This window comes from Melozone crissalis, unplaced genomic scaffold (assembly GCF_028551555.1).
Source record: "Melozone crissalis strain CALT ecotype California unplaced genomic scaffold, PUWL_Pcris_2 ptg000041l_1, whole genome shotgun sequence".
In the NCBI taxonomy this organism is placed as follows: Eukaryota; Metazoa; Chordata; class Aves; order Passeriformes; family Passerellidae; genus Melozone; species Melozone crissalis.
Window position 1 is genome coordinate 2,560,313 of NW_026535819.1, and position 23,483 is coordinate 2,583,795.

Genomic DNA, 23,483 nt, shown 5'->3' on the forward strand with positions numbered 1-23,483 from the left:
CTAGACCTCCAGAATATCTGGATTTTATGCTGCCTGCCAAGTGGTGTCTGGCAAAGGGCAAGTGTTCTCTTGATGTGCTAAAATACAGATCCATCATCCAGTTATTGGGGGAAAGTGTGTTAAGATAGCAAATAGCTATCCATGGCCCATTTGGGTTTTTTTCCTATCAATAGGAGACTGTGTGAATGGAATCTGAAGTGAGGAGGGGGGGCTGCCTGCACGGTGCAGTGGAATGTGAGAGAGCACAGCATTGCCATGGAAACCTGCTGTAGTAAACGGGGCTCTCCAGCTGCAGGAGAGGATTTATAGTGCCAGGCCGGGAGTGGGCAATTTAAATCACCAATCTACAGGTAAAATGGCACATTTCCTTCCACCTTGTCGGCCTGCACTGCCAAGTGAGAAAGGAAGGGGACGTGGATGGTGAGAATTACAGTACAGAGTGATGAGGTGTCTTAAAGCCTGACCTAAAACACTCAGGAGATGCTGCAGAGATTCCTGTGGATCTTGGTGGGGGCAGGAGCAGCTCTGTGCTCCCTGTGCCCCAAACCAGAGCAGCAGGCACAATCCCTGTGTCCAACAGCCTCACAGGGATGAGAAGCAGAGTCCATTCCCTGCTTGGATAACCCACAGACTGGAGACCCCACAGCTCAGGGATGCTCCCAGTTTGTTCTTTTGGTTTGGAGCTGGGGAAGAGTCCATCTGGTAAAGCTCCCAATCCAGCCTGTTACACCTAAAAGTGAGACAAAATGTGCTGTGAGCCCCAAGCCCTGCTCTCTAAGGGATCAGATAAATGGGAATGATTTACTGCATTCAGATGCCCCAATTTATTGGCACTCAAGCACAGTGATCTATGCAGTGCTGTGAGACAGCAACAACATTCTTTTTGCAGGGGTGCCTTCATCACCATGTACTGCCAGGTCCTGAGTGCCTGAGTCCATAATTCCCTGGACCAGACACCACACACCTGTGTGCTCCCCTGCCCAGCTAAGGGCAGTGGTTAAATCTGACTTATGTGGAACAACCATGGGGCCAGGGTGGCCTTTAGCTCCTCTAAGTTTCACCAATTTGCCTTTTCGTCCTGTCCTGTAAACCTCAAAGTCTCCTGATTTACCACAGCTTAGTGTGCAGGTTGCTGCACACCTGGCTATATTTGTGTCACTAAATATAAAAAGGAAAATTCCTTTTGAGCTGGAAATTCAGAGTCCTTGGTGGCAAAGTCTCAAAGCTCTGTGCACTCTGTGAGGGTGTTTTATTGTGCTCCACTGCTTTTTCTTCACATGTTACTTTGTTCTGCTTCAACCTTTCAACAAGGCATCAAACAGCTCCCAAGAATGGCAAGATTTAGCCTGTTCCTTCAACAGGAATGATGTGTTCAAAATCCAAACAGTCCAATCAGAATCTGGGAATTGGGTCCTCCTGTAACCTCTGCTGCTGCCTGTTTTGAGCCCTGCCCACACAGCAGATGCTGCCAGCCAGAGTTCCCCTTCCCTGCTGCATTTATTCCTCTCTGGAGTGCTCTCCTTGAGCCTTCAGCCTTCAAATTCCCTCCTTCCACCTTTCAGCTCTTTCTATCTCCTCAGCAATTTGCAGGCCACCAATCTCAGCCCGGGCACCAGAGCTGCTCTGCCCAGTCCCAGCTGGGACACCAGCACAGCTAGCAGAGGTTATGAGAGCAGAGGAGCTTTACAAACCCCCCTTGCTAAGAACAGCCCCTGGGGTTGCTGACCTTCTGCTCATAAATTCACCTGATTCCCCTGGATTGTATTTGTTTCCCCACTAAATGCCAATCCAAAGCAGTGTCAGTGGAGAAGCAGCAGGTTAAGCCAACACAACAGGCCCTCTCCTGCCTTGTTATGCTCTGTCAAGTCAGGTTGCCCTCAGATTTGCTGGGGTTTCACTCCTGCTGTCCCCTGGGATGCCAGGCAGCACAGTCATTGAACCCAAGATCATTTCTGACTGGCTGGAATTTGTTTGTCTGGCCTAATTTTTATTTTTTTTCCTCTCTCTGTCTCTTCAGATAATCATGCAAACCAACAAAAACATTACCTTAATATTGACAAAATTAATCTATATGGAGATAAGTGCAAAGGAAAACAGATACCAGTGCCTGCCCATCTCCAATGGAAAATAAGCCCTGCTTATGTTGAAGGCTCAATTCCCTGCTGATGTGAAGTGCTGCAGCACCAGAGCTCTCCCAGTTTATGTAAGCAGGGAAGCTGACCCTGAGGAGCTTCTGTTTGCTTGCAGCAAAGGGTGGGTGTGGAGAAACAGCAGATCCTGGGCACCTAGAAATGATGGTTATTTAGGGGGCACGGAGTGCCAGCACTGTGCAAGAATCTGTTAGGAAAACGTGGGCTTGATGAATATTTCTGCTAGGAAGGCATTGAGTTTGTAGAGACCAAGATGAGGAGAGCGAAATGTCCTGTCCTGTCACAGCCTGGACTGGAAGGGTTCCCAAATGCCCCTTTTTGGTTCCTATGCCAACATCACTGAGTGAAAGCCACCAGCAGCAGCCAGGAAGGACAGACAGACGGACACTGCTCCTAGGGGCTGCTGTGTGGTATTTGCTGGGTCCCCAGGATGAAACGATGAATCTGACTCCATGTTTTTAGAAGGCTAATTCATTATTTAAAGATATTCTATTCTATTCTATTCTATTCTATTCTATTCTATTCTATTCTATTCTAATTATACTAAAGAATAGAGAAAGGATACAGACAGAAGGCTACAAAAAATAATAATGAAAACTCGTGACTCCTTCCAGAATCCTGACACAGCTGATGGTGATTGGTCATTAAGTTAAAACAATTCACGTGAAACTAATCAAACAACCACCTGTTGGATAAACAATCTCAAAACCACATTCCAAAGCAGCAAAACACAGGAGAAGTAAATGAGATAATATTGTTTTCATTTTTCTCTGAGGCTCCTCAGCTCCCCAGGAGAAAAAATCCTGGCGAAGGAATTTTTCAGAAAATCTGACTGTGCTGCTTTTGCTTTTCCAAGGAAAAGGGGATGGAGATGGACAGACAAACGCTGCTTTGCCAGCCCAAACCTCTCCCTCAGAAGCAGGGCTGTTCTTTCCTGCAAAGGGCACCGATGTTTGATCAGTGGGCACTTGGAGCAAACGCTGCCATCCATCCCCCGGGGCCGTGCGGGCTGTTAGTCACCCACGGATCGATGCCCCACAAACACAGCACTGCAATTGCCAGGGAAAATCTCAAATATCCGTGGAGAACCTGATCAATGGGTAAAACGAGAGGAGTGTTTTTACAGCTAACAGGGCAGATTGTCTAATTAAAGATCTGGGTTAACACAAGCACTGGGTGAATGCTGCAGCAGCCCCAGAATTTGTGTTTGAATGCAGCATTTTTGGGCATGGTTCTTCTAGACCCCACCTAATGCAGGCTGCACTCTGCTCCTGAGAAGCTAATTGTGCCACTGTTTAATTACCTACAATTAAAAATCACCTCTTATTTCCAGGCTGAATTTGCCTCACTACAAGTTCTGGGTGTGCCACTTTCTCCTGGACCAAAACACTTTTTATTCCCAGAAAATTTCTTGTTGACAAAGTTAACTCTCACCTAAGATTAAGTCAGACTTTAAATGTCACTTAAGCAAACAGAACCAATTCACCTGCAAATTTTGCATCACTCCTGTAGGTGATATTCACAGTTTTTGCTGCAATGGTGCTTTGATAAAATGTTGGATTGATAAAAGTGTTGGATAACACTGTAGCAAGAGTAAATCCTTTTGGACACACTAGAAATTCCTTCATCAGATAATTACTTTTTGATGCATGTTACTAATTTTTCCATCCATTTAAAATAAGCTACATTGATTTTTTTTTTCTTTTTTGGGGTACTATTTTTAACAGAATGTCATGCAAGATCAAGTCAATTGCTTTGCAGAAGTCTAAATATATTATGTCAGCAGAATTATCTTTATTAACTGAAATGATATGAAAGATTGCTTCTTTGATGAACAGTTTTCTGGAGCAAGGGATTGACATTCCTCAGCCCTTTTCACTGCCTCCCATATTAGCATTGCACCAGTATTGGATTAATGAGGTACTTGGGTAATCCCACTTACTTTTATTCTAAAATATTTAATAAAATCCCAGAATCACAGATGGGTTTGAGTTGGAAGGGACCTTAAAGCTCATCCAGGGACACTTTCCACTATCCCAAGGCTCCAAGCCTTGTCCAGCCTGGCCTTGGACACTTCCAGGAATGGGGCAGCCACAGCTGCTCTGAGCACCCTATGCCAGGACCTCCTCACTTTCACATGGAAGGATTTTTTTGAGCCTTTGAAACTTTCCTTGTGTTCTACTATTTGCTCAAAAATCAGAATTAATGGTGCCTGCCAGTTACCAGTCCTAAAATGAGAATTATTACTTTTATGACTGATAAATATAAATGAGAATTATTACTTTTACAACTGATAAATATAAATGAGACTTATTACTTTTATGCTGCTTAATGTTGCTAAAATATTATCCTAATATTTGACTAGAATGCTAAGAACAGCCTCACCTTCAAATGCAGGAAATGTAGAAAAATGTGGATAAGCTGAGCAGAGCTGAGCTGTACATGGTGGTATTTTTGCAGTGCCTTTCACTGCTGATTAGAAACTCGGTGGGTTCAGACCTGAGCCTGTGGTTTGATGCAGTTTTGGTGATAACCAGAATGTGCTTCCTGCCACCACGGGCTGGTTTGGGGACCGGAGGGGCTCTGGGCTCTGCTGCAGGGGCCTTGGTGACCTTGTGGTTGTGACAGAGCCACTTCAGCAGCAGCTTCTGCTCCGCCTGCCTCTGCTTCACTGAATTGTTGGGAGCCACGCAGGAACCGGTCCCACCCCGAGTGTTTGGAAAGCACTTGCAGAAGCCTGACTAAATAATGCAATTACACTGCAAATATTGACAGTCTGTTTAAAAACAAATCCAAACATGCTTGTAATTAATGTCAGTACCAACAGTTACGACTTAAAAGGAAATAAAGCCCCCTTCAAAGGTGGAAATGTTTATTTCACCCTCTGGGCTTTCAGTTCTTAGCACAATATTGCTCTTCATTTCAGTCAATGCCAACAGGAGGTTTTCCCAGACTTCCAGCAGAAGAAATTGGGGTTTTATCTGTTGACTCTTGGAAATTGAAGTTGGTTAAACAAATCCACTGCCAACATTGTAAATAGAAACTGATCGTGACTGAGCTCTGGCATATTTGTCTGAGCAATAGAGCTTTGATAAGGTGCCTCCAAGAAGAGCTCCCTGGCACTGCCATCAAGGCTTCCAAGGTCAGAAAAATCCAGAATATTTCTGGTGAGCCCCAGGCAAGCCTCCTACCACCCCGCTGGGTTCTTGGTTGAAGCTCTCTTGGAACAGGCACCACCAGGCTGTTGAATTCTGCTGCAGGAACAGAAGAGCTGCTCCCAGGCAGTGAGAAGGGGTGGGAATTCACCAAGGGATGAGAAAGAAGCAGAAATGTTCCTCCAGCATGTCCAGCTTGCTGCAGCCATCACTGGGTGCCAGGGTGAGCTGCCCCAGTGCCCCTTATGAAACTGCCCCAGAGAGGAGATGCTGGGGCACAGAGGCAGAACTGCCCAACATCAGCTCCTGTGCTTGAACCTTGTTCAAAAGCCTTTCCAGGCACTCTGCAGAGTGACTGTGCTCCGAGGCAAAGAGCAGGATTTCAGTGGCGGATCCAAGGGATACATGACATTAACACAAAGGCATCAGGACAGTCCCTTCTGGCCCTGCCTCAAACATCCCCATCTCCCCAGCAGGCCAGTGCCAGCCCACAGGGCTCCATCTCATCAAACTCTGCTCAAGGCTGGGAGCAAGGGCATTTTGAGGGTCTCTTGCTATTTATTTAACGAAGCATTTGCAGCCAGGCTTGAAGGCTGGAGGAAGCGGATAAGCTCTGTTGCTTTGTTTGTCTCCTCTGAGGCCCAGAGGAGCATTAATGAAAAGGAAATTCAGGGACATCAGAGACACAGGAAGTATAAATATCCACAAAGCACAGGCCAGATCCTCAGGTGCACCCAGACACAAGGAGACAGAACTGGTGAGAATCACTGAGGTCCTGATGTGTGTTTGCAATGCTGGGCCAGCAGAGAGGGGTGGGGAAGGAAAGGTGAGAGCCCACAGGCTGTGTCCCTGCCCAGGTTCTGGGAAGGGCTTGGATCCACCTCACCCACCCCAAACTGGGCACCCGAGCTCTCCTGAGCCCCTCTGTGCTCTGCACTTGGGGCTGGTTCAGTGCCTGCACACAGCTGAATTATTCAGAGGAGCTCATTACTCAGAGCTTTTCCTGAATGTCTGTGCTCCAAGAGGTTTTTAAAAGAGACAATCACAGTCAGCAAAACAACTCTTCACTCTCAGATGATCCTCTTTATTTCAGGTATGAATAATATTCCTGGCTGTGAGTCTCTATTACAGGTTATCTGCAGATTGTAATAACCTTTTGTGCTTCTACTTTGGAGGTAAAATAATGGTTCCTCACTGAGTCCTTCCCTCTGATCAGAGGAGTTTTGTTGCCTTAGGATCAGGCTCAGTGCAAGGAAGGATTGTAAAAGCCCTTGAAAACTGTAATTTCTTTCCAGCTCCTGAAAAAGCAGCTGTGTGGCACAGCAGTTTTATTTAGACCTGTTCAATCTTTCAGCAGCATGGAGGCTTCTGCTCCCCAAGCGCAGACATTGACCCTTGTTCTTAATTTGTTGTTTTAACTAAAGGAGTAGCTAAGCACTCCTGCTGAAACCCATCCCTGCTCCCTCCCCACTCTGGGCCGTTCTGGGGAGGATGTTGTTGCAACTCCTGTAATTATGCTTTATGAAAGCGCAAAGCCAAGGCAAATGTTCCTGTGTGTGGCCCCGATTTGCACGCCAGCCCTCAGACCCTCCAGGGGCATTTTTATTATTCCTTTTTCCTTTCACGAAGCCAACTCCTCTCTCACCCATCTTCACACTGCTGTCAGGCTGATTCAGGCTGCTGTGCTCACATTAGAGATCTCCAGCCATTGCTCTTTCCCCAGGAGGGATGGGTAGAAGTCATTTTGTTATCTCCACTTTACAAACTGGCATGAGGCAGCACCAACAGTGATGTTGCACAGGAAAGCAGCCCTGGCCAAGGCTGCACATCATCCCCTCCCCTCCAGCTCTGTGTGCTGGGGAAGAGCTGGATCCAGCTGAAAAACACCCACTGTGAGCTCTCATCTCCTGCGCACAAAGGAAGCTGCATCCACTGGGATAGATTGTTTTTAAAAAAGGTGCAAACTTCCTCCAAAATAAGTTTGTCCCCATGTAAATTCACAGCTGTGAAACTGATATAAGCCAAGACAAAGTTTCTTCAGTTTTGCTGTGTGGTTCTTTTCTAGGCTGGTTCAAACCCAGAACTTCCTTGCAGGCTATGTTGAGAGGGATTTAGAAAATTGAATGCAGGACAATAGCAAGGTGCTTTTCGAACCTGCCAGCTTGGAAAAAAAAGACAGTGCAAAGTCTGGTGATTAATCACAGCTGTTGCCAGAAAGAGAAGACAATTACAGTGCCAGTTCTGTAGTGATTTCAGCTGGGGTCTGTTAGCCTTGGAGCCTGAATTGCAGAGCTCTTTTTGCACACAAACCCCAGCAGAGGCCCCCAGCAATCCATTCCATGGGCTGCAAGAGAGCTGCCATGCTAATTAAGATAAATCTTTGTGTTTTGGAGGGAGTGCCTGGCTCTGGTGTGTCTGGATGATGAAGACATGGAGGCAGTGGAGGGATGTTCCTGTGTCCTGGCAATCCTTAACTGATGGGCAAAATTTACTGTTGTCTTCTGTCTCTCTGTCTTCCCTTGAGCTTTCTGTGCCTTCCTGCTCTCAAGGCTGTCTCTTCCAAGTGGAAGGAAATATGGCAATACTTGGAGCTCTTTCATCTTGTGATAGCCTTGGGTATCAATTTATAAAAGAAATGTTAACAATTTCCCAAGAAGTCATAAGGATCCTGCAATCCTATTGCTTAGAGCTGGGATTCTGCCTGTTGGTAAGTGAAGGTGTAGAGACACTCAGGAACTGGGAGGAACAAGATTTGGAGCTTTGAGATTGCAGAAACAAAAGATTTTTGAGGTACAGGGGTGTCTAAGGTCAAAGGAAAGTGAACCCTGCATTGCCTTTGCTGGATTCTGGCCCAGCTGTGTTGTACCCTGCCCTGTTCTCCAGGATCCACTCCTCCTTTTTTCCATTCTGCAGCAGCCCTTTTAACAGCTAAAGATTCCAGCTCCATTCTTGATCTTATCTGCACGGAACAAATCAATTCTCATTCCTTTCTCTGGTAGGTCACACTTGTCACATTCATCTGGAGCCTCTCTGATTGCTCTGGGTCCTTCCCAGCACATGTGCACACAGCTCACCAGAGGAATTAGTGGCATTTCTGAAGTTCTGGGGTTTCTTTCTCTCTGTACTCTGATCATTTTCCTGTTCCATTGCAGCTGAGCAATGGATCTGAGCTGTGGCTGAGGTCCAAGTGCTTGCAGGGAGCTTCTTGGCATGAACATGTAGGGTTAACCAAACCCAACCCACAGCAAAGTAATTGAATTATTTCATCTAATGAATTCAAATCTATTGTGACCTATTTGCCACTTGTAGGAGAAGAAAGAGAAGCCGAGTTTGTCAGATGATAAATGATCCATTGCAAATTCATGAGTTTGAAGGCCAGAGGGGACCATTACACTCATCTCAGCCTGACCTCCTGCACACCCCAGGCCTGGAATGTGCCCCAGCCATTCCTGTGTCATTACTGTGGGGGTGACCCTGCTTGCCCAGAGCTCTGTGGAACACCAGAGAACTGGCTGGAGCCCAGAATGGAAGCTGGCCTCCTCCCTCCTTTCCCCTGCTCTCCTTTCCAGCATTGTTTCTCCGAAGGGCAATTCCTCTGTCTTCCCACACTCGCTGAATGCCAGCCCAGCTTGGCCTCCTCAGTGCCTGGGGCTGAGCAAGGGCAGCAGCAGCAGCAGCACAGGCTGGGTTTCATCTTTTGCACTCATGTTCTTGCCTGGAAGAGGGAGAGGCAAGAGCAAACACCCCCTCCAAAGTGCCAAAATCTCCTAGGCTGAGCAGTCCCGTGTTTCCATGGCTTGTGAAAAGCTGCTTTGCACCAGGATGTTTGCTGCTGTCAGTGAAACCACAAACCTGGGTAAAAACGGGCTGGTGTGAGGCACAGTGTCCCAGCCTGCTCCTTCCATGGGAGTTCTGGGGCTGGTTACTCAGGGGGTTCCTTTTTTGGCATAATGAGGCACCTAGAACAGCATCTCCATGGATGAGGAGACAGCTCTCAGCAGGATGCTCTCAGCTTTCTACAGAATTTTATCTACAGAATTGAGACTATTCCTAAGCTGAGACACAGACACAGGTTTGCTTATGGGGTTTTGTTTCAAATTTAAATGCCAAATCAATTAGCTCTTGGGAAAGAGGCTTTTGTGGTTTGCTAGTGGGGCGTTATTGATGATGTTCTTTCCTGAGCAGGATCTGGGTTTACTCCTGAGAGGGGTTTTGAGCAGGTCCCCAGGGTGAAAGAGGCAGTAAACAGACATGGCTCTGGATTCCCACCACAGAGAGTTCAGTGTGTGCAGAGCAAGCTGCTGGAATCCAGGGAAAGTCACAGTTTATAGCTGTCTTTATTTAGGGGTGGGTCTGTGATGACAATGATGTTTAATTTGCTGTTGCTGGGTAAGTGGCTCTGACTTTCAGCCAGGTTTCTGCTGAATGACCAACTCCCTAACTTTTCCAGGAGCGTCTCAAGCCTTGGAGAACACAATGAGCTGGATGCAGCGTTTGAAGATGACCTGCATCCTTCTCCAGGTGTCTGGGTGGAAAGAAACACTTAAGGCCCCAAGTTCCAACAGGACATAGTTAACTGAAAGGAACTGCTGTGGGCTGGAGGGGAAATCCCTTTTCCTGGGGGACTCCTCACTACCAAAGAGAGCAGCCAGACTTTGCTGTGTGGCTGTAGCACAGCCCTGCTGACCCAGCATAGCAAACACAGCCCTACCAGGTCCTGCCTGGTCCCAGCTGCTCATCCTGCCTGCCTGCCTCCAGGTGCAGACACTTTCGCAGACAAAAGGGCTGTGGCCGAGCCAAACCTGAGACTCATTAGGGCTTTGCAGAGCTCCAGCTGGGCAGGAACCAGCGATGCTGCTCCCGGTGACAACGCGCAGGTGAGGCGCTCGGGGCCGCTCCCAGGTGAATGCCGAGGCACTGCCGGGGATGTCCCCATCGGGGTGTCCCCAGGGGGTGTCCCGGGGGCACACGGGGGCTCGGCCAGCCCGGGGGATGCCGTGCCCGGGGCTGCGCTCCCCGTCCCGCGGCGGGACCCGGCGTGCCGGGCGGGCGGCAGAGGGAGGGAGGCAGGCCGGGTGACATCAGCCGGAGGAGGGGCCTGCCCGCGAGTTTCTTTGCTCGGTGCATCACTTCCCGGCGCTGCCATACTCCGCTGCCCGCTCCCCGCCGCGGGGCCGGCGCCCATGGCGAGCCCGCCCGGCGGGGACAGCCCCGGCTCCGCCGCACGGCGCTTCCACTGCAGGTGAGCGGGGCCGGGACAGCCCGAGCGGGGACAGCCCGCTCCCCTTGGGGACACGCAGCTCCGTGGGGACAGCCCGGCCCCGAGCTGCGAGCCCGCCCAGCCCCGGGGACAGCCCAGCCCCGAGCCCCGGGGACATCCCGCCCCTTGGGGGCACACAGCCCCTTGGGGACAGCCCGGCCCCGAGCTGCGAGCCCGCCCAGCCCCGGGGACATCCCGCTCCTTGGGGACACACAGCTCCTTGGGGACAGCATGGCACCGCAGCCGTGCCCACCCCGAGCCCTGGGGACAGCCCGCTCCTTGGGGACACACAGCTCCTTGGGGACATCCCGCTCCTTGAGGACAGCCCAGCCCCGGAGCGCGGCGGAGGAACGGGAGGAAGAGGAGGAGGAGGAGGAGGAGGAGGGAGCGCTCCTGCAGCGGAGCCCGGAGCTGTTGCACGGGCGGGGATGGAGCCGGGAAGGACGCGGCGCTGCCTCCCTCGGTGGGGCAGCCCTGGGGGATCCGTGGCACTGCCCTGCCAAGGGGGAGAGCGGCTCCTCGGCTGGGCAGGGAGATGCTCGGAGCTCCTCGGGGCTGGGCATTGGCATGGGAGGCTCCTGATGGCACTGCAGAGACTTGGACTCTCAGCTTTAGAACTGGGCGCTACAGAAATTTACACAGGGCTGGGGGGAAGGAAAATAGCTCCAGGCTGTTTGGCGTTCGTGGCAAGGCTCATTCTCTTCATTGAGATCAAAACTGGAAAACGCTAAACCCAAAGAAGACTAAATGAGTGACTTTGAGGCCTTACAGCGTTGGTCACGCTGTTCACCATGGTGTTTTATTTCTCCTCTAGCTGTCTGAAGTGGAGGTGATGCAGTGCCTGGACTAGAGGCTAAAAAAGCCCAAAAATGCTTCTAGTGTATGGGATACAGTAGCTTCTCACCAATTCTCTTTGCAGGCTCTGCAGTAATTAGCAGAGCAGCTAGTGGGTCGTGTGCTTTAATGAGTGTTGGTTCATTAGGGTGGGCAGCAGGTGTTTCTTGGTTATGTTGTGTTGTAGAGCAACTCCAGGGAAAAGGAGGCAGCAGAGTTAATATTGCTCTGCCTGCTCTGGGCGAGCTAGAGCTGGGGAGAAACCTGCTGGATTTTAACCAGACTCGGGCTTCTTCTTTTGTTCTCTTTGTTTTTCATGGAAACTTTTTGGGGAGTGGATTTTGGTCACTTTTGCAAAGGAAATTTTAGCGGGAGACTGCTTATCACAAATGTGTGCCTGCACACGAGCTCTGCTCCCAGCTGCTGGGGAAGAGAAATGGGAAGCGTTTTCCTGTGGCTTATCTGGGTGGCTCTGGCAGGGCATGTGGTTTTACAAGTCTCTGCTGCGCCTTTTAGGCCTTGAAAGCAAGCACTGGTGGAGCCTCTGTTCCTACTGCTCTGCAAAATAAGTGGTAACTTAGTTTCTTCTGTAATTTCACTTTATTGCAGTGCAGAAACTTGAGGGTGAATTCAGTGGCTCTGGTGTGATGGGTGGAACCTCAGGTGACTGGGACTAAATATCCAGTAATTTCTACTAAAATCTTAATATGTGGGGTTTTCTTTTTTCTGGAAGCATTGAGGTGTAAGAACTGCAGAAGGTACCTGTGCAGGCAGGAGAGCTGGGGAAGGCATTTTCCTTCTAGGAAACGGGGTGAGGTGGGGTGAAACATGCCAAAAATGAAAGTGTTTATTCATTTTATGACATCCTTTAGTGGTTCCCTAAATTCAACCCCTCCTAAACAAAGGCATGTGCTCTGTTGTGCTGATAGCAAATAATCCAAGTGCTGACTGGGCCAGACATCTCTATTTACAGAGACTGCAGTGAAAACTTTTGCTACAGCAGTCACACACCACAACCCAGAGGGTTTCTGCCCCTCTGTCTGCATTTGCTCACCTTTCTGATGCCATTTGCTACACAGAGCTGTGGAGTTTCTGGCAGGACTTGTTGGAAGTCCAGGGCTGTGGAAGTTGTGACTCTGCAGGGCTGGTGGATCTGTGGGGTCAGCTCCTGGTGTGGGGTCACTGCTGGGGCTTGTTGGAGTTGTCCAGTTCTGTGTTTGTGCTCCTCAAATTTGAGCTGCCCAAGTTCTGGGTGAGCCTGAGTTGGTGCTTTACCTACCATGGGGTTTTGGGCTGGTATTAATTGAAGTGCCTTAATTCAGCTGTGTGTAACCTCTGAGGACTCGTTGGGCAGAATAGGGTTTGTAGGAGCTGTGAAATAGCTGCTGGCAGCAGGTGTCCTGCTCTTCTCCTCTGCTGCAGGTGCTCTGACCTGCCCTCTGTGCTGGCTGGCTGATTTGGAAGGTGTAGGAAGCTCCAAATCCATCAATGGTTCCCCTGGACTGTGGACAGTGACAAGCCCATGCTGGGGACACGTCCACCATTGCCCAGAGAGCTCCCCTGGATTTTTAAAAAGCCACTCTGGAGATTTCTGGGTGTGGGAGGGAGACATGGGCATGTCCTGGGGAAACCCTCCCTGTCCTGCACTGACATCATGGAGATGTTAGTGATCCCACACAGAAGGAACATTGACAGAGCTGCAATCAGTCCAGAAATGCATTAATCTGCCCTGAGAACTCAGATACAAGCACACCTTCCCCTTCCCTTGCTCTCTGCTCTCCTGCAGTCTCTGTTTTCCAAAGCACTCCTGGCTTTTGTGATGTTTACAAACTTTCCTTGATTGTGTCACAAACAGTCCCCATCTCATTCATTAGTGTCACCAGGGTGAGGACCTGACCTGAATGTGCATCGGGCAATTAGAGAGTGCTCTGAGCACCACAGAGCCCGGGGAGAGGAGGCTCCTTCCTCCTCTTCTGATGGCAAAAATGGGATGCAGAAATTGCTGGCCTTCTGACATGGGAGGCAGGGAGAGAGGGCACCACTCAGCCTGGTGGTTAGGGCAGAGTAAACTGGGATTTGCAAAGCAAACTAGGGAGAAAATCCAGTTCTGGGGTGGATTTGTTCTTTGTTTTGTGTTTAAGGGATAACAATACCATTGAATACTTGGTATTTTCCCCAGTTCCTGTAAAATAAACTCACACAACTTTTGAATCTGGACTTTATACAAGGCTAACAGCTATTTTCTTTCCAAGAGGTATTTAATTGTATCTGCCTGAGGTGAAAATTAGCACCAGCAGCAGTGCTGGGTTTGGCAAAGTGCAATCAGCTTCCTCTGTGGGATTGGAGAAGGGCTCAGGTGCACTACCAGAAAACTGGGAATGGCCATTTGGTCTCTGTTTACTCTGTAGATTAAACTTGAAATCGCTTATTACATTTCTGAGGTTCGGAAAGATTCTGATTTTTCTTCTGTTGGCAGTCCCCACCAGGCAGAAGGATGTGTAAAACAGGACAAACATCTCTAAAATAGCTGTGCTGCATAATAGCTGGCCTGGGCAAAAATTACATGATAGCTTAGCAGGCAGTGTTGGCTTTGTTGGCATCTGTCTTGGGATGTTCTGAACTTCTCAGTTGTACTTTCAGCCCTGGTGAGTCTGTGGGCATCCCAGAGTGGAGCAGGCAGGACATGGAGTGTCCACCTCAGCAGGGAGAGGGATCCTGCTGGGCACACCTGGGACTGGGGCTTTGCAGGTTTCCCCAGGATTTTGGGTGTCCTTTTTGGATTTTCTGTGTTTCACCTGGTGGGATGTGGGGCAGGGCTGTGCTTTGTGCCTGGCACAGAGTGATTGATGCTGCTTTGCCTCTGCCCTGTAGGTGCTGCTGCCACACAAACACTTCTTGTCCTCAGGGTGTTGGTTGGACACATTAAATGGAGCTGAGCTGATGCTCTGCCCTCTCCTGTGCTGCCTTGCACTTCACTGATCCAGGTGCTGCTTGCTGTGCCTCTCCTGGGTGGCAGCAGCCCCTCTGGATGCTCTGTCCCCAAATCCTGTGCCCTGTTTGTGCCAGGCAGACCAGAAAGAGAAAGAGAATGTTGTGCCTTGGCCACGTGTTTGTGCTTATTCCAAGCTTGCCTCCGAGTCAGCTGAAGTCAGATCAGTTTGTGACTTGGCTGTGGCCTGAGGACACCCCTCAGAGCCAGTTTTCTGTGAGATAAATGTTAATGATCACACCAGAGCTGGCTCTGAAGCAGCTGTGACCCTTCCCACCTGGAATGTTGGCTGTGGGGCAGGAGGGAGCTGTGCTGCCCCGAGCTCCATGCCTTTGCTGCCTGTTGCATTGGTCACTGGCTTCTCTCCTGGGAAGGTGTCTGCAGGAGCTCATGGCCAGCAGGAGAGGAGGGACACTGCAAACAGTCCCTGTAAGCAGGAGGTTGGTGTTGGATTGTGGTGACTGATGCAGCAGTTTTGTTCACTCCATGAGAGCTGGGTCCTGTTCTGGCTCCGGGTCCTGTCAGAGCTCTGATCCCACAGCATGAGCTGCTTATGGCACAGGAAAATCCTGTGTGTGATTAATTCCTGTTTTCCTGGAGGATGTGGCCAATTAGGGATCTGCTGCCCCTTATTTTCAAAGTTAGGGGAAGCAGTGCCTGTTACACCAAGGGATGAAAGCGTGTTATGAAAGCTGAGAAATTGATTTGTTATAGAAGAGTGATTTTTAAAATCCTTTTTGGCTCTTCCTCTCTCGATCCAAATGCAGCTGGACCATGGTGACTGGGGACAGGAACAGGCTGCACAGCTCCCTTGGCATTCCCCTCCTCCAGCTCAGGGATGAGTGTCCCAGACATTGAGTTTTTCCTGAGCTATTACATAAATCACAGAGGAAAGCCTTGCCTTGGTGGTGCCTTGAGGATGAGCAAAGCCATAGCCAGAAGCAGAAAGGCTTAAAATTGGAAATGCTGGTAAAAGTCTGGGGAATGAACTTCTCACTGATCCAGGCCTCAGGCTTGGAGGGAGCCTCTGTGGGAGGAGGGGTGTTTTTAGGGGCTGGCAGTGATAGAATGGCTTGGTTTGTTAAAGGAAGTTCATCAGGATGGAAGGGGTTCAGTCTGTGGAGTGTCTGTGTGATCCTGTTGAAGCAGGAGGGCTCAGTGTGCTCTCAGGGGTGACATTGCCACCTCTGCTTCTCTGTGCTTGGAGCTGGGGTGGGACAGGGTCCCTGCAGGACCCCCCTGCTGCCACCTGCCCTCAGCCTGCCCTGTGTCCTGATCCAGGCACTTCAAACGTGGCTCCCTTCACCTGTGCTGCTTTAGCACATCCCCAGGACACAGCTCTGTCACTGCTCCTTGCTCTGAGCTCCCCACAGAGCAGATGCTGCTGTCCCATCTCCCCAGCTCTCACGCTCCTGTTTTCCCCTCTCTCCTGCCTCCTCTCCAGCAGATCAGACTTTGGTGCTGGAGAGCACAAACTGCATTTCTGTCGTGGTATGTGGATTTCTTGCTGTCTCATGATTTTGCACTCGAGGTGGTGTCCAGACTTGCTTGAAGAACAGGTTTGAACTCTGTCAGGTCTTACACACTGCAAGAAGCCACAAGCAGCAAGTTTCTGAAAGTGGAGAGAGGCATTTTACTTAACTCTTGATGCTCTTCTGCTTGAAGAGCAATTTTCTCTCCAAATTGCTCTCAGTGTATCTGGTGCTGTGTCCCATCCTCCCATCCCAGTCCTGCTCTCTTTGCCCCTTTGATCAGCCAGCCCAGCTTCCAGAATTCCACTTCCCTCTTATAAAATCCTTTGCCAACCAAAGCCATGAAACCCAAATTCCTGCTGGTCTGGGCACACAGGCTGAGTGTCCCAACCACAAAGTGAATTCTGGGCCTGGGCTATTTATATTGTCAGTGGGAAAGCTTTTCATTGACTGGGCTGCTCCCTCCCTAAAGATACTTTTAATTAAATGTTATTTGACAGATCTGACTTTCTAATTGGCTTAGATTTAACTGGTAGAAATGGGATTTTTTTTTCCCCCTGAAAGCTGAAGAAAGCAGGAATCATTTTGTTGGAAGGCTCTTTGCATTCAGAGTCACATCCATCTGTTGTTTAATGTAATAAGCTAATAGAATGGGAAAAAAAAATCCAAAAATCCCCCCACAACCAGAAAGTCAACATCCCTGCCAGTGCCTGGTGAGGAGAGGGTGAAAGGGACACGGCTGCCTCAGCTTTGGAGCTCTCTAAACAATGCCCAGCAATGTTATGCAACTGCCTAGGGAAGGAAGTGAAAAATTATCATTACAGTGCAGTTTCAAGGGCAATATTAAATGAGCAATTTGCAGCACAGCTCTGTACTTAAGTCACTTAACTCACTTCTCCTGAGATAAAATTAACAGGGCTGGTTGAGGACAGTAGCCATGACCTCTGTTCTCTTAGGAGAGGAGCAGAGACAGGATCTGTTCAGAAGTGAATCTGTCCAGAACTGAGGCATGGAGCTGAGAGCCTTCAGAGTGGGCAGCCAAACCCAAACCAATGTCATGGCCTGACCCTGGAGGGGCCTGAGGGATCCCTGTCCCACTGGAGCCTGGAAAAGGGGGGACAAGCATCTGCTGAAGCGCCTCGCTGATATCTGCTCTTATTTCAGTGGAAGGGATAAGAACACCTTCTGCAAGGCCCTGGACACTGGAGCAGCAGCAAACCTCTGAATTGATGATTTGGCAAGCAGTGCTGCTGTCTGGTCAGTACCTTCAGGGCAGGAGTAAACAGCTTAAAAATCTATTCCCAGTTTGCTTCCAGCGAGAGGATTTTGCCTGAGGATGGCAGGCACTGGAACCACAGGTGTTTCCTTTCTGACTCTGAGATTAAACAGGATCCATCCAAAGAAGCTTCACCTTCTGCTCTGAACCATAGCTCTGTGCAGCTGCTACCCCTGGAGGGATTTTTGGAAGAGGAATATTGGATTGTCTTGTCTCCCCTCAAGCTTTTCTGTTACCCTTTGCTCTTCCACCCTCTGGAGCAGCCAGAGGGGCTCCTTGCTGGGAGTTAGGGGCTAATGCAAGAGAAAGGCCAAGAAAAAGGACTTAAATGGGGAAAACACTAATAACACAGCTCAGTGCAAGAGCTGCTTCATGCTCCACCTGGGAGCAGATGTTTTGTCTTGGAAGCTGCTTTTAAAAATGCATGGGCAGGGCTGGGAGCTGTCAGCTCTGTCTGCAGCGGGCTCTGAGCTGCACAGAGTGGCTGCTGGGGGCTGCTCTGAGCGCCCAGGGGCTCACAGGGCTCCCCTCCTGCCCTGGGCACCCTGCTCTGCTCCCCTCACACCTCCTGCCTGCCAGGGAGCAGGGCTGGCTGCTGAGGATGGGAGCCCTTTCCTGCGTGCTGTGGCTGCAGGTCCAGCTGCTGATCTGTGATGGGATTTGGGACAGATTTCCTGATCTGCAGCCTCTCCCTGGGAGGATTGGCTTCTCTTATAGGATTGCAGCAGAGGAGATCAGCTTTGCCATAGGGCAGCACAAATAATCAATGGTTGTGCTGAGTTCCTCAGGGGTGGCCCCACCTCACTGCTGGGGCAGGGGTCCCTGTGTGTTGGAGTTTCTGCATTCCTTGATGAGCAGAACTGCACAAATGTGCATTTCCAGGTAGAACAGAGGGGCTTGCTGCCTTCCCAGTTCTGTTTCCAGGACTTTGCTGACACTCCTGTGGTTTTGCAGAGCCCTGGGCTGTGTTTGCTCTGGGGGTGTCGCAGCAGGTGCCATTGAGTGTTCACCTGTACCTGGTGGTGCCTCCTGGGGCATTTGGGTGTGAATTGCTGCATTTTCCTGTGCTCTGGAGCAGCTTCAGCCCAAATTAGTTGTGGGAGAAGTTTCTTGGGTGATGCACGGTGCAGAGTTGAGGTGGCTCTTTGTGCACTCCATCTGTGGAGTATCTGTTCGTGCCTGAGGAGAGCTGGGAAATGCTGGTGAATACTCATCTCTCTGGGGCTATTTGTTAATTACGGTTATTCATGGTTTGTGTGATGGTGCTGAGTGGATCCTGGCAGGGTTGCATCCGTTCCAGGGCTCCAGAGTGCATGGCAAACACCAGTGTTGTATTGCAGCTTTTCTGGGAAATATTGTTCCTGTTTTCAAGGGTGGGAGATTGTATAGCCATCAGGGTGAAAGGGAGCAGAGGTGGTAAAACTGGGAGCTGAATGTCCTGACTCCCACTCCTTTCCTTCAGCACTTCCTTGCCCACGTCAGAGTGAGGGTAATTGTGCTAATTGTGAATTGGAGACCTTGGCTTTGTCCTTCACTGAGCCCTGCTGGGCACTGCAGCGCTGGTGTCACACGGAATCACAGTGGCTCTGCTGTTCTAGCAGGGAGCAGAAAGTTGTTTGGGAGGAAGTTAGCAGCTGGTGAATTCAATGCCTGTTTACAAGGTGTCCCTGGTAAAGGGAACACTGCAGACCACAGGAGAAGGGCAGCCTGGGTGGTCCTGGGCTCTCTGGTCACTGAGAAGAGCCCAGAGCCAGGGCTGGAAGGAAGCAGAGCAGCCCTGAGTGCTCAGGCACCTCCACGAGTTCCCTGTCTCAGGCTTTGAGAAGACAGCAGTTAATTTAAAAAGGAGAGAGGGACACAGAGCAATGTTCCCTGTCAGAAAATCCTGCAAGTTCTATTGTGGGAGAGAGTGGAGCTGCCCTGCCTTGGCGGTGGCTGTCTTTTGGGGTATGGTGAGAGATGAGGGGGGAGAAGCACACATCTGCAGTTCCAGTTGTGCAGGAGGGATTTGGGATGGGCAGGGGCTGCAGGGCTTTGAGGAGGGTCCTGTCCTTGCTGTCCTTGTGCACTCACCATATCCCAGCTGGTGCTGCAGCAGCAACAGCCCCTTTTTTTAGCAGCTGTCTGCAGAGATTTGTATGGAGGAAATGCTCTGGGGATTGGATCTTGCTGCGAAACACAGAGGCCATCAGATTGAGCTTGTTTATCAGCCAAGCCTGCTGCAGCATGAAGGCAGGAATACAAACCACCAGCAACCAGCACATGGAAACACTGAGCTTCCTAAGGCACTGGTGCTTCTTTCTTTCCCCTGACAAACAAGCCCTGGTGATTTCCAGCTTGGGAAGCCCATGGGCCAACATCTCATAGTGCTTGAGTGGAGACTTACACCCATAAAAGCAGCTGAATGTCCTGCAACTGTGATCCTCCACGTGCACCTCCAGGCATTTCCTGGCCTCCGAGTTCAGCTGAGTCTCTGAGCTCCTGCACGGGTCTAAATAATAAAACATATGAGTTCACTGCCATGTGGCCAGAATTTTAAGGGCTGCAGCCCTTGGCCAGCTCTGGTATGAATTGCTTCCATCAGGGCAGTAATCCAGGAAACCCCGAGCACGAACTGCTTGGCCGATGGAAGTCTGTGGTTTGGTGCCTTCGTGGGTAAAGCAGGGGAGAAAGGAAAGCTGCTGTTTTCTGTCTGTTCATCCCTCTGGTGTGTGTGCCCTGCTGGGAGGGCAGGCAGGGGCAGCTCCAGCAGGTCCCACAGGCTCTGAGGAGTTGCTGGTCCACAGGGAGCTCCTGCAGCGTGCTCAGGTGTCTGGGGAGTTAATAATGAAATGACTGAAAATACTCACATTTTCCTCTGCTGTTCTGAAGAAAAGAAAAACTTGCTCTGCTAGATGTTCTCTTCAATCAAACCATCCTTTGGCAGCAGTGCTTTTGGCAGAAGGCTGTCACCAGCTGTGCCAGTGAGTGACCGCTCTGCAGAGGGGACCAGCAGCACATCTGTCACGTAAGGATGAGGAGTGAGCAGAGACAAATGTTGCGTTGTGTTCCCTGTGTGAGCAAAGTGATTCTCCCGAGGTGGTGGCAATCCCTTCCTCAATGGCCCTGGGTGACTCAGGAATTCCCCTCAGGTTTTCTGGGGGCTCTGTGGAGCTCCAAGCCCTGAGGGCAGAGCTGAGGTGCCCAGGGCAGCTGTGTGAGCAGCAGCTTGGGAAAGGAAGGGAAGCAGGAGATGCTGTGCAGCCCTGGCTGCAGACAGAACTGAGTCATTTGTCGAGGCTGACACTCTCAGAGCTGCTTGCCTGAGGCTGGCATGGCTCAGGCAGGAGAGTGAGGATGCAGCCATCCAGATACACACAGAGGAGAGAAAAGTAACAGCTCCCAACATGTGACTGCAATGGAAGTGGGAAAAAAACCCATCCCCAATTAAAGCCATGTGTGTTGGTGGATGGAGCGGCTCCTGGAGGCTTGGTGGAGGCTGTTTGTGCAGCACAAATGCACCAGAAATGCCCTGGATCAGAACAGGCAGAATCCTCCAGCACATGAAATCCCTGTGGAAGCAGGGCTGCTCCCCCAGCCCACCACCCTCAGGGGTTAAGGTAAGAGCTGTCTTGTCAGCTGTCTCCTCCTCCCTGTCCCTGCTCCTGAGGCACATTTTCCATGCAGCCTGGTGCTGTGCCATGTGTTTTTTTCACTGCTGGATGATGATGATGTCTCTGTGCTGGAGCAGAGATTTTCTTTTTCTGCAGACATGCATAATTCAGTTGTCAGGATAAATGGGCTCCCTGGATTTGGGCATGTGTGTGAGGCTGGTGCTGGATCCTCCCTTCTCTCACCAGTGTGAGGCAGGAGGGGAGCAGGGAATTCTCCCAGAGCTCCAGAGCAGCAGCCTGTGGTCTGTAAACTCATTGCAGTACCTGTGAGATTGCAAGAAGGATCTAAATTAAACCCAAAACAGGCCTGTGGAGAGGAGCATTCTGGCTGGATTTGGGAAGACTTTACAAGAAACATGATGGTACAAACCCCTCCTGTGGAAGAGCAGGACCAGAGCCCACTTCACACATAAAGGATGTGATCTACATTGCAAACTCTTTTCAAAATATGTGTGTGGTGCTGTTTACACCTGTGATTGAACTGTGGCACAGTGTCAGAGCCAGGCTGATGTGGTGTGTGGGGAGCAGCAGGAGCTGCCTCCCTGTGCTTGATCTGCACAGAAGCATTTCCAGGGTAGATGGTTTCCATGCTGGGGCAGAAGGGCTGAAAATGTGGGGGGGATGTGGTGGAGAACTCGGTGCCAGGGTGCTGTGGGAGCAGTGGGGGCAGCTGGCAGGGTGATGGAGGGATCCCTGGGAGGCAGCAGACACCCAGCACAGTGCCAGACAGACCTCTGAGGAGAGAGGCTGGATTCTCACCTTGTGTGGGACTATGTGCCTTTCTGGGATTCCTGCCATGCTTGGATTTGGGGGCTCCCCACCTGGTGGGATACACAGATTTTTCTGCAGTGTGCTCTGAAGTACTTTTGGTGCTGATCTGCTGGGTTTGGGTTTGCACTGAGGAGCTGGAGGAGCAGTTTTAGAGATGCTGGCACAGGTTGCAGTGGACACCTGGCTGATATTTGAGCTCCTGGGGAGCCCCTTCCCTTGTTTTACAGACAGATGTGGGATTATCTGTACAACATCTGGAGGGATGCCCTGTGTAACAGCCAGGGGGAAGGGCAGTGTGCAGTGTGAGCTCCTGTTCTCCTGGCCTTCTAAACCCATGAGCGTCTCTGGGCTGATGCCTGATTTTTGGCACCCCTGGAATTTTCAGGGAGAGCACAACAATGCTTTGAACAGCCCTGTGAGCAGGAGACAGCTGCAGAAAAACAATGTGAAATTGGTGCAATGTGCTGTGCTGCAGCAATCTGTCCTGGTGGCTGGCAGTGCTTCAGCCCTGGCAGGAGCTGTGCCCACGTGCCCTGTGTGACCTGGCAGTGCCACCTTTGTGAATCCCTCTGCTCTGGGCACTCAGGGCTCTCATCACTGAGGGAGGCATAGCACAGCCTCTCCCTGGCTGGATTTCACCCTCCACACAGGCTTTACCAGATGGTCATCTGAAAAAGAAGTTGCTGTGTGTTTGGATTCACTGGATTTGTCTGGTTCCTGCTGTTTGCTCTTCAGAGGGCTCTGCAGGAGGAGCAAGGGTCAGGCTTGTGCTGGCTCTGTCACTGAGGTCCCATCCAAGCCCCTTTCAGGTGCTGCAGAGCGTCCTCAGCACTCTCTGGTGAGCTGGGAAGGCTCAGCCCCTCCCTGGCTCCCAGCCCAGGCTCAGGGTGTGAATTCTCTGCTGGATCCTCTCTCTGTCTTGGCCTGGAACCCTTGGCTTGGGGCTGGTGGGAGCAGATGAGACAGGAAGGGAGCAGAACCAGATTGGCTGCTGTGGAGTCAGTGGAAAAAGCTGTGGTGTGAACTTTGCCATGCTTTCCTTTTCTGCTGCATCACAGTGAGGATCCCCTGGCCGTGCCCCAGCCTGGCTGTGGGCAGCAAGGAGGCACCACGTGGGCACTGTGGGCAGCCTGCAGCTGCTGCAGGAGCTTTGGGATGGGGTGGGACATGGCCCAGGCTGAGGTGGCTCCTTTGGCTGGCTGGGCTGGGCTCTAAGGCCACCCCTGATGTTTCTGGGGCTTGGCAGCACCTTCTCCATGCACAGTTCTTTTCCTGCTGCAGGCAGGAGCAAGTGGCAGGCTGGGAGAGGAAGGAGAAGTGGGGGCAGCAGCTGGAGGGGTTTCCAGGCAGCTTGAATGGAGAATAGACTGGGGCCTGGGAGCAAACAAGCCTTGCTTTCACTCAAGGTTGTGCAGGAGAGGAAACCTCACGCAGCCTGTGCAGCTGCCCAGAACAACTGGGACCATTGTGCTGGTGGCACTGGTGGGGCTGAGCCTGACCCTGCAGGCAGCTGGGGGAGGCTGGCATGGGCTCAGTCTCTGGTGCTGAGCTGCTCCCCTGCCCTGCTGGGGATCCATGGGGACCCATCCCTGGCTCAGGAGCCCCTTCTCCCATCCCAGGACACTGAGCCTCCTGGGTGTCTGGGGCAGTTTTGGGGAGGAGATGTCTGTAAATGTCTCATTTATGGTTCTTCTGAATTTGGAAAGAACCCCCCAAACTTGCCCATTTTTAGTATTAAGTTTGGCCTGAATGAGCTCCTCTATACTGCTGGGTAGTAGAAGCTGAATGGCATAGATAAATTAGGTAACAAATAAATGGATTATTTTCACTGTATGGCTGTGCATAAGGCAATTACTTATTTTTTCTAATGGATCTGGTAATTGTAACCTGCTGGATTCTGCAGTATGTTTGTTTAAATCACAG

At 50.7% G+C, this 23,483-nt stretch overlaps 1 protein-coding gene across 2 annotated transcripts in view; it reads left to right on the forward strand.

The window, feature by feature from the left end:
• The first annotated feature begins 10,472 nt into the window (after nt 1–10,472).
• The window catches only part of GPSM1 (G protein signaling modulator 1), a 68,122-nt gene continuing 55,111 nt past the window's right edge, over nt 10,473–23,483 (forward strand). For both annotated transcript variants that reach the window (XM_054284442.1, XM_054284443.1), the window contains exon 1: nt 10,473–10,547. In XM_054284442.1, the coding sequence (XP_054140417.1) occupies nt 10,489–10,547 (59 nt within the window). In that variant the 5' untranslated portion in view covers nt 10,473–10,488. The remainder of the gene's footprint in view (nt 10,548–23,483) is intronic.